Consider the following 14,047-nt stretch of genomic DNA (forward strand, 5'->3'; position numbering starts at 1 on the left):
ATTTCAAGTCGCCCCAAACCATCAAGCCGTAACATGCAGTGGTGTAGTCTACGTAGAACGCGGGTATACGGAGTATACCCACTTCTAAATTTCAGGGATTTCAGTATACCCACTTAAAATTGATTGCTCCATTATTTTGAATAGCACAAATATACACAGTATACCCACTTCAAAAAATACTCAAAGTTACAGTATACCCACTATAAAAAAGTAGACTACACCACTGATTGCATCCGATAGCCTACCACATAAGCTTAGAAAAGTAACACATTTGGAGACGTCACACGACCTACGTTCGAAGTTGCAGCTGACTGGGGCGACCTATATTTACTTTATCGTGCATAAATGGCAGATGAAAGATTCCACTGACTAGCATTAACTTATCAATTTAGACAAATATGTATTATATTAGATGATTTATTTATCAGCCACGTTTCCGTGGCACCCCTGAGGAGGACCCGCGGCACCCCAGGGTGCCCCGGCACCCCTGTTGAGAAACACTGGCTTAAGCAACACTGTTAAATTCTACACGATTATGTCCAGTAGGCGTTCACTACACAACAGGGGAGGTAACAATTTACGGGACTCACTATTTCCACGCCCCTTCATGCAAGGGCCTTACTTGCACCTTACTTAATTCAGAATGACAGTTGCCCCACAATGCAGACGATAGCTGGTAGCTGGTAGGCTGTGGCTGTGTTTTAAGTGGAAGTAGTACACCATCAAATGAACTATAGTATTAGCAGTTTAAGCAACACTGTTAAATGCTACATGATTATGTCCAGTAGGTGTTCACTACACAACAGGGGAGATAGAGGAGGAGGTGACATCCAGCTGACTATTCACGGGACTCACTAAGTCCACTTAATGGAAAACCAATTGTCGTCGCACACTCAGAACTTCATGCAATAGGCCTCCTTTTTTAATGAGACCAATTGAGATGAGACCAAATGCACTCAGTTTCAAATGTGAGGCATTTGTCTATTTAATTTGTTTAATGTAATGGGGCGTTGATAGGCTAATGATGAGGTCAAGGGGACGTTAGGCATTTGATGAGTTCAAAGGGATGTTTGTTCAAAAACGGCTGAGAACCATTGAAGTACACATTTTATACCCTGCTAGGATCAGTTTTAGGATCAGTTTTGCCCGTTAATACATGGCCCCTCTTATCAATTTTAGGATACCAGAAGGGCAACGACCAAGTCGTAATGTGTTACTAAAGACCCTGTGTATTGTAATGTAGTTTTAGTGTTAGTACTATGGTAGTAAACTCTTCTCAACGACCAACAGTGTTTCACTGGTGGAACAAGACATATTATGATGCTACGTAAATTTAGCTTTTTATGTATGTGCCAGTAAGAGCAAAAGTATTTGTACTCTGACTTTTTGTCATGAAGGTTTTCTATGTGCAGTAGTATTGTGATATTATATAGTTGAAACCATGTAATAGGATACCTCTGGTGTTATAATTAGGCTACATCTATAAGGCTACTTCTACTTTATACAACTGCTTTTGTTTCCACTTAACTGAACTTTTCTTTGGCTACACATAATAATATCTGATTGCACACGGGAGCCCTAACTCTAAACCAGTGTTTCTCAAACTTTTTCAGACCAAGGACCACTTTGTCGCCCCAAAAATGTTCAGGGACTGCCTGTCAACTGAATTGGCACTGCCAATTTCGATGCAGATCCCTTCTTTTTATTCACATTTACAAGCCTGTCTTATTGTGGTGAAAATATGACTTCAACTATATTTAGCTTTGTAATACTGTTACAAATATAACCTACTGCTAGCTTGTCTTGGAAAAGTAGAAATCTCCTTGCAGACCACCTGAGCTTTGTTTTGGACCACCAGTGGTCCCCGGACCACACTTTGAGAATCACAGCTCTAAACCAACTACTATAGGCCAATTGTTTCTGCTTATGTAACTAACCAGCTCCCGACCGAGTAACTTATCACCTGGGTCAGGCCTAGAGCAGAGCGCTGTGGTCATGTACAGTTTAATGTGGAAAGTGTTGATTGATTTTGAACCCATGCACACATGCACACACACACACACACACACACACACACACACACACACACACACACACACACACACACACACACACACACACACACACACACACACACACACACACACACACACAAACGCGCACACTCACACACACACGCATACACACACACACACACAGCTTCACACACCGCACACACACACTCACACACAGACGGCTTCACACACACACACACACACACACACACACACACACACACACACACACACACACACACACACACACACACACGGCTTCACACACTTTATTCCCTCAGGCTCTATCTATCTCTCACAGTGCTCCCATCATCGCTGCTTCCTAATTTCCGCCACATCATGTCTAATATCCTCGTCATTACTCCATCCCCAACCCCCCCCCCCCACACACACACACACACACACTCCCTGACTCCTGCCTCCCCCACTCCCCAACTCCCCCACTCCTGCCTCCTCCTAACCCCATGCTGATCACTCCATTAGTCCCTCTTGATTAACGGTACCTGGCACACACAGACACACAGACACACAGACACACAGACACACAGACACACAGACACACAGACACACACACACACACACACACACACACACACACAGACACACACACACACACACATCTTGATTAATGGTACCTGGCGGGCACTGGAAGCACCTCTCTCTCTCTTTCTCTCTCTCTCTCTCTCTCTCTCTCTCTCTCTCTCTCTCTCTCTCTCTCTCTGTCTCTGTCTCTCTCTGTCACACACACACGCACACACACACACAGACACACACACACACACACACACACACACACACACACACACACACACACACACACACACACACACACACACACACACACACACACACACACACACCTCAACCCCTCTGTCAATCAGCCCCCTTGTGATAAACACTTTGAGGTCTACGGATTTTTTCCCCAGTTCTAGAATTTCATTCGAACATTCTACACAAATGTTGCACATATAAGCCTCTTTTCCACTGCCGGTTTTCTGTTTGGCCTACAGCTCGATTCAATATGTTGGTAAAACCACCAGACAATTGAGAGTTAGGATTAATGAGCACAAGAGTGCCATCCGCAGACAAGACCAGAAATCTGCAGTGGCTAGGCATTTTGCTGATGGCAATCATTCCATTACTGACTTGGACATCTGTGGCATTGACCTAATTACTCCTAACAGACGAGGTGGCAACACTGATAAATTGCTACTACAACACGAATGTAGATATATTTATTACGTGCATCACCTCCCCCGTGTCCGTGGCCTTGTGATAAACACTTTGAGGTCTACGGATTTTTTCCCAAGTTCTAGAATTTCACTCGAACACTCTACTGTACTTCTTCCATAGAACTCAGAGTTAAAAATCCAGCAGAGTGGTTCTGAGTGAGATCATAGTGAGAACTCAAAATGTTTCTAAAATTCCAAACGCAGGGGCACAACTACAGTATATGCAAAGTATGCGTTGCAGGGGGGCGCCAGATAGAGGGGGGCGCCAAAGAGAGGACGTTGGAGGGCGCCAAATAATTATTAAGTGTTTTTTTTGGGAAGGGGGGCACCAAAATAGTTCTTCCATACCCCCCCAGAAAAGAGTAGTTGCGCCCCTGTCCAAACGCATATACATGCGATGGTACTCCTTGGTTGGTACCTGGCAGGTAGCCAGGACGCGCCCTCCTAGTGACGCAACACCTCCGGCGTTGCAACTAGTCAGGTCAAGAGCAATGCAAGTACTTTCTGAGTTCCCGAAAATACGGGAACTCCTTTCACTGTGTCGGGAAGCAAAGAACCATAAGCAAACCAAGGGAGGCAGGTCTACCATACCGTTTGGGAAATGTTAATTGCTATGCTCTTGGTCAGCCCATGTCTCGAAGAGATTTGAACTTCGATGATAATCAGGCTACCTCTAAACACATACAGTAGTACATGCAATTGTACTCGCTCGGTCGGTAGGCTACCTGGCGGGCACTGGAAGCGCACGTGGTAGTTGGAGCAGGTGCGTCCGCCGGGCTGCTCCTTGTTGACGCACCAGAAGCCCTTGTCCAGGCTGGCGTGCACCACCTCGCCCGTGTCGGTCGCCGCGACCCAGTCCGAGGTGCGTGCCTCCATGGCGACGGGTCTGGCGCACACGCGTTCCCGGTAGTAGTAGCGGATCGCCTCCAGCCGCTCATAGTCGCCGTTGCCGCCCGGGTGGTCGATGTTGAACCAGGAAGTCCACTCTGTCGGCCCTGCACCGTAAACAGTAAAAAGAAATGCAGCAGTGTTAATGCAACACCAAGCAAGTCAATTTAAAGGGACACTGTGTGAGATTTTTAGTTGTTTATTTCCAGAATCCATGCTGCCCATTCACTAATGTTACCTTTTTCATGAATACTTACCACCACCATCAAATTCTAAGTATTCATTATGACTGGGAAAATTGCACTTTTCATACATGAAAAGGGGGATCTTCTCCATGGTCCACCATTTTGAATTTCCAAAAATAGCCATTTTTAGCTGCAAAAATGACTCTACTTGGACCATACTAGAAAATATTTGTTTATTACTTAGAATACTTTCATATAAATAATCAAATTTGGCGATTGGCAGCCCAGTTTCAATGAGCAGCATAGTTGCAGTACCCTTTTTAGACTAGAAGCATTTCCAGAAAAAGGCCCTTTATAAGGGTGTTAGAAGCATTTTTTAGTAAAAGTTGGGAACCTAGTTTTCTAAGACAATTAGAGTACCCTGAATTCAGCTAGCCTGGTTCCCAAGCTGAATTTTGAGTTTTTGACCATGAAATGGGCAAAAAACAAAATGGCCGCCGAAATTCTTGATTTTGGGCAGAATACGTAGAAAGTACCACTTCTCCATGGAAATAAACGTGCAATGCTCACATATTTGCATTTATCATGTATTCCTACACTTACACAAAGGCAAATTGTCATGGCAAAAGGATAAAAATACTATAATTATGCCGTTCTAATAATAAGATATTCTCGTAAACTGGCATTCAATAGCAATAGCCTCCATGAAGCACATTATCATACAAAATTGTCATTCAATAAGATTTGGAAAGAAAAAGAGAGGCAAAGAAGATAGTATTATCTAAAAGACTAAATATTGGGACATGAATATGTCCCCTGTTCTTTGAAGGAGATGGGTGTGAGCCATCTCTATGGGAGCGCACTCTCAGCTGTACGATTAGCTGAAGACCTTTGCAATCACGCCAAAGGTCCAATCAACTGTGTGGGCAGGATGTCCACTTTGTCAAAACCGAATGGTTGCGTGCAAATAAGCCACTTTGATGCCAAACATCTCTTCGGCTGTCGGCAATAAGGTTGTCTTGAGAGATGGCTCACTCATCTCCTTCAGAGAACGGGGACATATTCATGTCCTAATGGTCTCTTTCAGTCGAATCGTTCGCATATCTATGGGAGAGTTACAATCACTCCCGATTGCTGGTCCAAACTAGGCAGAACTCCAAGCACATCCTGTAAGGATAGCGTTCCTATCACCCTACAGACAATCAGTGGTCCTGCCCAGAACCCTATGTTCCTGTGGCAACGTGGTCACATCTAGCCGGTAGAACCGGACAAAGGTGGCGGGGTTGGCCCAACCAACCACTCTGCACACCTCTGAAACTGCTGCACCCTTGAAGAGAGGACAAGATGTAGAGACCTGCACTGGTAAAGTGAGCCCTAATCTGAGCCGGGGGTTGGCGACCCTTGGACTCATATGCCAGGGCAATGGTTTGAACCAACCATTTGGAGACCTCTATTTCAAAACTGTGAGCCCTGTAGAGGGCTTGATGAAGCACACAAACAGCTGCTCAGTGTTCCTAAAAGAGTGAGTCCTGTTCATGTAGATGTGTAAAGCGTGCACAGGGCACAAGTTGTGTTGTCACCTCTCTTCCACGGATCTGAAAGGTGGTGTGCAAAAGCAGTTTGGAGAGGCCCTTCTTGGAGGGACTCGAAAGGGGCCCCACACATAGCCTCCAGTACTAGAGAGAAATCCCAGGAGGGTATCGTCTGATGTAGCACGGAGTGTAAGTATCTAGTGGATGGGCACTCAGAGTGTTGGAACCGAATCCTACATGGCACGATGAAATCGCTGCAAAGTAGACTTAAATGGTAAAGCCTTGTCTCCCCCCAATAAGTCTTGTAGGAAGGACAACACCATCGGTACTGAACACTTTCGCGTTGGTCACACTAGTGTTGGAAGACAGACCACTTCAGGTTATACAGTGTCAAAGTAGATTGGGCCCTGGCCCCTTAAATTGTCCTGATAACGTTATCCAGAAAAGCGGTTAGGTTCAAATGTTCCCTTGCCAGACCCATAGGGGCAGGTGGACCCTGGGCTGGGATATGTCCTCTCCTGGTCCGTTGCCAGACTCGAACCTGCAGGAGAGGGGAAAGTAGCAGGAGGGGCTGAAGCCCCTATGCTCTCAGCTGAGGCCCCTGAGCCCCGTGGGCTAAGGGGGGACAAACCCTGAGAAATCTCGCTTCCTTGCAGGAGGGGAAAAAGGAAGGCATCAGGCGAAGGCGCTCGTGGTGCATTATGCAGGACTTTTGGAGCGCGCCATGCCTGGTGACAGGGTGCGCTTTCGTGCCAAGCGCAGTGGCCTGCGGTGATGCCCAAGGGGCTCCAAGGCAGCTGCTCGAGCTGGGGAAGCCACATCAGCCACTAGGGTGGTGGTCAGTACTGTATGAGATTCTCTGTGGTGGCAAGGAGTTGGGATAAAGAGTCGTCCTCCTTAGGCGGGAGATCGAAGCACTTTGCCAGGGGGGAGTCAGAGTCTGGCTCCACTGAAATTCTTTGCCAGCTGTCGACCGTAGTCAAGAGAACAAAGGGACAGAGCAGGCTAGAACTAGTCAAGCTCTTGTAACTCGTGTCCTTATGGGTACTTGTGACCTCAGTCAGGAGACGTGAGTCCAAGGAACCGGGTACGCACAAATGTTTGTAAAGAACTTTTACTCCGTATTGTTTCTAATCTGCCGTGAGTAGATTCCGTCATTGTGAAGTTTCTTGCTGCCATGGGGAGGACACTGTACATTTCATATGTTTGATCTGCAATGTGTGATCTCAGGTTAAAAGAGAGTGTCCACCTACACAAAGCTGGGGCTGTCTCGGTGATCACAATTATGCTCTTTTATTGCCTGTGACATTTACCCACTTCATAGCCTGATCAGAATCTGGCTAAACTTGTGAGCCAATCTCTTGACCACAAAGTGGCCTTTTTGGAATTCAGACAAAATGGTTCTGGAAGCTGACTCATCAAGTAGATACACTGGGCCCCATTGTGCATAATTAAGATGGCCATACCGCTTAAAGTAGGGCAACATTAGGCTGAAAGAGTGAACATTCAGATCCCAGTTAGCTTCACGTTGTTCGCAGAACAGTAACCATATCCATATACTGCCACCAGTTCACATTGACTCTCAGCAATATCATGCAGAAGATTTCTGTCCTTTTCCTGATACTGGAATGAAATCAGTTCACTAATGTCTGAGGATCATCACCATTAGCCATCCTAGCAAGACAGGTAGAGAAGACTTGGCATGAGAAGACCCTAAAGGGATTGCAGAGTAAACTTGTGTGCCATGGCTTTGTTGGATGCCTTTCCTGCCAGAACAAGTTCAACAGGGCCTTATCCAAGCAATCCACCATCCATACATTGGTCAGTCCAGATCCAATCATATGTTCTCCTATGGCCTTAAGGAAGTTGATTGACAAGTTAAGTCCTCCTAGGCGAGGTATTCATCTGTTGTTCTATTCTGAAATTGCCCACTTTAACTCTTTAAGTCTGCAGTACAAGTAACTGTTCCTGACCAAAATGTTAAGATATGACAATGCATTTGTATTCAAAGTATCAAAACGTGTGCAGTAGCGAGGACTATTGGGAAATACCCCGCAGCAGTCTGTTGTTCCTTTGATGACAGTGACTGATTGAACACTGGCCAAGAAGTCTTCATGTCTAAGTTTTGACAGTGCAAGAAGAAAGCTAGATCCGTAGCCTTTGCTTGTCTAGCATACTTATGCTCCTCTCCAGATTTTCCAAAGCATGATTAAGCAATGGGTGCTGAAAAAGTTGACTTGAATGTCCTATGAGTAATCCAGAGAGGATGTAGCTCCATCAGGGCATTTGGCACATTTAATGTCTGTCTAGTAGACACCTCTATATCTTTAACAGAATCATCAATTGGTTGGCCTCTCTGCCATGCTGCCATTTGTGTTGCATGGGAAGTATTCTTCCCGTCAAGTGTTTCATCCAGGATATCAATGTTATCACATGTGTAGTGGATGAATTTATCTGCCACAATGTTTGTTGGAATAATGGCACCACTCTCTTGGTTCAGTGTTTTAGAGTGCTCTCAGCTAAGGAGGATCTGGACTTGAATGACTTGCCTGATTGAATAGTCATATTAGGTCTTTTACCCAATAGCTTGATGAAGAGTACAAGCAAGACTGACATGTTTCGGAGTCCATTTTTTGCCATCACTGACACAATAAACAAAGACTTTAGCCTCATTCAGAACTCTTCTTTGAGGAAGTTTTTCCTTGCCACCAATTCCATCATCTTCAAGAGATGTCTGGCCACTAACAACCAGGCTGAGTAGCATGTATAGACTATCTGGAATGTATGCAATAGTATCTGATAGAATATGTAAAATATGTCTGAACATTTTTCAAAATTTACGTTATATGTAATATCATGGTGCCATCTAGCGATTTCTGGACAGTTTTCAGAGAGCCAATAGCAACTTTCAGTGATTTTTTGGAAACACTAAATACTTCACATTATGCAAAGTATTTCTAAAATACTTGCATCAATTTTCTTAACCATATAAACACACATAGGCAACAAATATCTTATTAGAAAAGCTAAATATTTAAAACGTTTAGGCTAACACCTAGCCTACAATATTAGCATTATTAGCATTCTAGAAGCTATTTTATACTTTTTAAAATCCTCTATAGTAGATACATTCATCAACAAACATTAATGGGACACAAAATGTTAGAAAAGAGCATTTATTTCCAAGTACAGCAATACTTGGTAAAAATGCTCTGTCAAAAATAGCGTATTTTGGCAGCCATTTTGTTTTTCAAATTTAACTGTCAAAACCTCAAAATTCAGCTTGGGAACCAGTCTAGTTGAATTCAGCACACTTAAATTATGTTAAGTACATAGGTTCCCAACTTTTACTAAAAAATGCTTCTAACATTCACAAATATGAAAAATGTGTCTAGACTAGTACCCTTTTTGACCATTTCCTGCACAGTGTCCCTTTAAAGGACCAGTTCAGTCAATTTCAATATGCTGTTGTATTGCTCACGCTACCCTTGACTTGTCAGTACCCGGTGATGCCACATTTTTCGGCTAAGCCCTTTCCAAGATATGAGCTATTTTAATGGGGGCAGCGTTTGTTTACATTTATTATTTTTTTTAACATAGGCCTACTCCAAATATTTTCCCAAAAAGGTACCTCTGTTTGCTAGTTGTCTGCTGATGTTGTAAAACCTTTAGAATGTTTTTGGGAATAAATAAAAATGTTTTTTTTTTAAATGTAAACAAAGCGCTGCCCCCATTACATTGACCAAGATCTCGGAAAAGGCTGAAGACGAAGAAAAAAAAACTCAGGTACTGACAAGTCCAGGATAGTGTGAGCATTACAACTGCATGTTGAAATTGACTGAACTGATCCTTTAACACCTTCCAGTGTGTGTTTGGACCTTATGCCTCTTTTCCACTGTCGGTTTTCTGGTAGGCCTACAATAGCCTCGCGAGCCATCCTACGTACTTCCGCCAAAGGATTGGCTCCACTACTGTAGTCTGGCCGTGCTTCTCTGTGGAGTGCTTGCAGCAGTAGAATTTTGATTGCAACGCCCCCCCAGAAAACAGCCAATAATCGAATACGCCCCCCACGTGGGGACGAAAGGGGGAGAACGCTCGTGACAATGACGTACACATCTGCGCCAGAGCCATTGGTCTGCGCTATGTTGTTGTTGAGTAACTGCCAGCGATTGGGTGAGAGGTGTCCAATAATTTCAAACTATAACTGAGTGCAAACTTCCTGCTTTCTACAATGCTTCAGAGCAAACAAATGCCAGACCATAAATACGAAATGAAATGGTAGTATTATGGGATGGTCAGGACCAGGCTAGGCCTACAACTCTATTTGGTAGAAGAAGATACTGCACACTCTTGTCCATTGTGCTGCAATTTATTTACAAAACAACGTTTCGGCCTGTATGGCACGACTTGCCCGACACTTTTTTGCTTTACAATTGAGCTTTGTCGTGCCTATTCGAAAAGCAAAAAGTTTCAGCAGAGTCACGCTTTGTCGAGCTGTAGGCCTACCAGAAAAACTGGCAGTGGAAAAGAGGCATGAGTGTTGAATTGCGGTAGCACTGCATTTGAAGAGTTCAGATGCAAACCCCCCTAACTCCATTTCTAAAGACCTGCACTTCTATATTTTTAGAGAACCCCATTGTTGGGTTTGGTTTACATTCATGTACTTGATAATACATATAAATAGTTATATTACATAAATAAAATAAAAATATGCAATTTTGATAGCTTTGTATTAAATAAAAATGAATTAAGATTATTTTCTGAAAAGGCACTTAGGAGCTTTTGCATCTGAACTCTTCATTTTTTTTTACTGCGTAGTAGTTGTGTAAGAATATGGAAACGTAAAGAGGGTGGTCAGGATGGTGGGGGGGGGGGGGTTGGCGGGGGGTCAGGGCAAGGGTAAAGTTTATGTGCAGTTTAAAGAGTGCAATCTGTTACAGCCATTCCACATTGAAGTAAGGGACGCCCGTGGGAGCTCTGTCCAACCAAACTCTTTTCAAGCCCTCGACTCCTCGACTAATTCAGGACCTACGTGGAAAAAAAAGAGAGGAGAGAAGAGAACTGCCATGCCTCCTCTCAGACATCTTTGGCGCTTCCAAATGTTTGGGCTCCTTTGGGGTCCATGAAGGAAATGAATGATGTGATTTTTCAAAGGACCTTGTCGAAATCTTAGCCATTTTGGAGACCTTCTCGACCCAGACTCACTTACAAAATCTTGTTTCAATTAGAAACAGTGAGTAGGAAACCAGTTTTTCTTTTTCCTTCCATCAGCCTTTCCTTCTCTTCTTTCCTTTCCCTTTCCTTTCTTTTCCTTTCCTTTCTTTTCCTTTCCTCCAAACTGTATTTTGGCTTAAAGTCTCATCTCCAATGTTGTCGTCATGACGACATCCTAAATCAAACCACATGCAAGAGGATAATTTCATTTCAGTATTTATTTAGTTGTTTGTGTCGTGACCAAGGACAATAATACTCTCTGTGTTTGTTGTTACTCCACTACATCCAACTAATCATGGCAGAATCGGATGGAAACGTACTGTAAGGGGTTGTGAAGAAGACAGCTGTGCATGCACGCAGGGACATACGCCAGGCCCAAGGCAGAGTCTTCTGAAAGCTCCCCCCCAACCCCCTAATGCAGTGGTTCCCAACCTTTTTCTTCAGGGACCCATGTTTTACTATTGTAAGTTTTGGTGACCGAATCGCGCAAGCGCCCACACGAGAGGGAGTCACAAGATGCCCGCTATTTCCTGCGAAAACTAATTTTAGTTATTTTATTCCTCAATTCGTTTTTGGTCAAATGTACGTGTATATATGTTTAATGTAGGCCTAGGCTAGCACTTACATGTTGTTGCTTCTATGCATATATTAGTTAAATGCTTTGTCATTTATTCAACATGGGCTATATATATTTAAAATGAAACCCCTTAAAATCAAGAGGGCTCCGCGACCCTCTGTGGATCTTTGGCGACCCATAAGTTGGGTCCCAACCCATAGGTTGAGAACCACTGCCCTAATGTAATGGTACCAGGGCTTTAAATTACTGTAACACCAGCCAACTGGCCAAATGATGGTGAAATGTGAGTGTGGTTGGTAGATAAGATAAGGACAACTCACCACCAGCCAATTTGACCCATGTCATGAATGGGAATGTATGTTTGGCTAATAAGTTTAAAGAAGAAAAATCTGCACTCACAAATGACGTCTCATTATTTATTTATATTACCACCATGTCCAAAAGCAAACGCGTTTCAGCTATCAAGCCGTCATCAGTGCGCACTGATGAGAAAGCTTGATAGCCGAAATGCGTTTGCTTTTGGACATGGTGGTATAAATAAATAATGAGATGTAGTTTGTGAGTAGTTTGTGAGTGCGGATTCTTCGGATTTTCTTCTTTGTGAGTGCGGATTTCCCCCCCCCCCCCCCCCCCCATCTCCCTGGGCCCGGGACAATTGACCCCATTGCATCCCCCCTCAAATATTGTACTATGGACCCAATTCTGGACACACACCCCCACCCCCACCCCCATCTCACTGGGCCCGGGACAACTGACCCCTTTGCCCCTCCTTTTGTCAACTTCTCTACATACAGTGATGATCTTACTGTAAGAGATGCCATGGATCTGACCCACCTGTGCTCTGCTGCTCGGCCAGACTGTTGTAGGCTCGTTTCCCGCTCCTCTCCGTCTGTCTCCACTTCCTCAGCTCCAGTTTGTCCCACATCATTCCTGCACGCATTACAAAAACATCATTCAACAACCACCACAGTACAGTACAGTCTCTCTCTCCATCGCCTCCTTCATGTAACCTGTTGTAGTTCTCAAACTTTTTCCATCATTCACCCCTTCATAGGGTCTGGATGCTTCCGAGCCCCCCCAAGCAACAGCAGTACGCGCGCAGACTGATTTTGTGATTGCCACCGCGCAGAGTCAAAGGACAGGTGGCTTGTGAGATTAAACAAAGAGGGACTGCAGTCGAATGCAGATGTGTGTTCATTTCCTATGCTATTCAAATTCATGACAATTAATAGGCCTAATATAATGTTGGTGAGGGCTTTAAACTTATTGACTTATTGGCGAGACAGGAAATCATTTCCTTGGGAGAAAAAAAAAATCCAAACTCAGATGTAACACGCCCCCCCCCTGAGATGCCTCCGCGCCCCCTCAGGGGGGCTTACGCCCCACTTTGAGAAAGAATGATGTAACCTGTTGTGGCTTGTCTCTATAGATTAACCACATGTATGTACAGCACGGTAAGTAGCAGCTCAGCCCTTTATGAGAATACAACATGTGCATTCCTATTAGTCATTCGGCGGCGGTATGAAATCACCAGTCGCGGGCAGGCCCGGCCGGCGGACATGTTCCCAAGCCTGCCTGCCTGCCTTCCTGCCTTAGGGTGTGTGCGTGCAAGCGTGTGTGTGTGTGTGTGTGGGTGAGTGTGCGTGTGTCTCCGAACGCGACTGGAGTACCTCAAAATGGTGCGTGAGTCAGTGTTGAGAAACAGGCACAAGTGCAGAAAGAAGAGCGAACACCCGATCTTCTGCTGCTGTCCCCAGGGTGTCTAGTGAGTCTACATCTATTCTATGCTGCCTTTTTTGTGCTTTTTTTCCCCAACTCTTGGCCTTGTCTGGTCTGGTCTGGGCACCCACCAGAGTGTTTGCATGGAAAGCTGGCCAGCGCGGCCTACTTAGAGGACACTGCTGCTGTGTGGGTTGAAGGTCTGGATGGAGTCCACGTTGCCAGATGTGCGTGCCGTGCCGTGCGTGAGGCCGCTTGGCTGCATGGAGCAGCGGTTCTTAACCTGGGGTGCGGGCACCCCCTGGGGGTGCGCCAGAGATGGCAGGGGTTGCGTGAGATATGCGTGCGTGAGGCAGCTGAGGAGGCTGCATGGAGGACGGTCGGCATACGATCCGATCCCTTCAAAACAACATGTACGTAACATAGCGCCTGCTTTACTACTAAAATAACACCAGCCAACCGACCAAATGATGGTGAAATTTGAGTGTGGCTGGTAGACAAGATAAGAACAACTTACCACCAACCACTTTGACTCATTAGGTTTAAAGAAGAAAAATCCGCACTCACAAATGCAGCATACGATCCCTTCAAAACAACATGGAGGACGCTGCGTACGATATGATATGATCTCTTCAAAACAACATGG

The 14,047-nt window shown here is 44.8% G+C and overlaps 1 protein-coding gene across 2 annotated transcripts in view; it reads right to left on the minus strand.

The window, feature by feature from the left end:
* Positions 1 to 14,047, minus strand: part of cilp2 (cartilage intermediate layer protein 2) — a 45,571-nt gene that overhangs the window by 16,768 nt on the left and 14,756 nt on the right. For both annotated transcript variants that reach the window (XM_063200465.1, XM_063200464.1), the window contains exons 2-3: positions 12,517 to 12,612; positions 4,012 to 4,281 (exon numbers count right to left, since the gene is read on the minus strand). In XM_063200465.1, coding sequence (XP_063056535.1) covers positions 4,012 to 4,281; positions 12,517 to 12,612 — 366 coding nt within the window. The remainder of the gene's footprint in view (positions 1 to 4,011; positions 4,282 to 12,516; positions 12,613 to 14,047) is intronic.

The sequence above is a fragment of the Engraulis encrasicolus genome, chromosome 6 (assembly GCF_034702125.1).
Source record: "Engraulis encrasicolus isolate BLACKSEA-1 chromosome 6, IST_EnEncr_1.0, whole genome shotgun sequence".
Taxonomy (NCBI): Eukaryota; Metazoa; Chordata; class Actinopteri; order Clupeiformes; family Engraulidae; genus Engraulis; species Engraulis encrasicolus.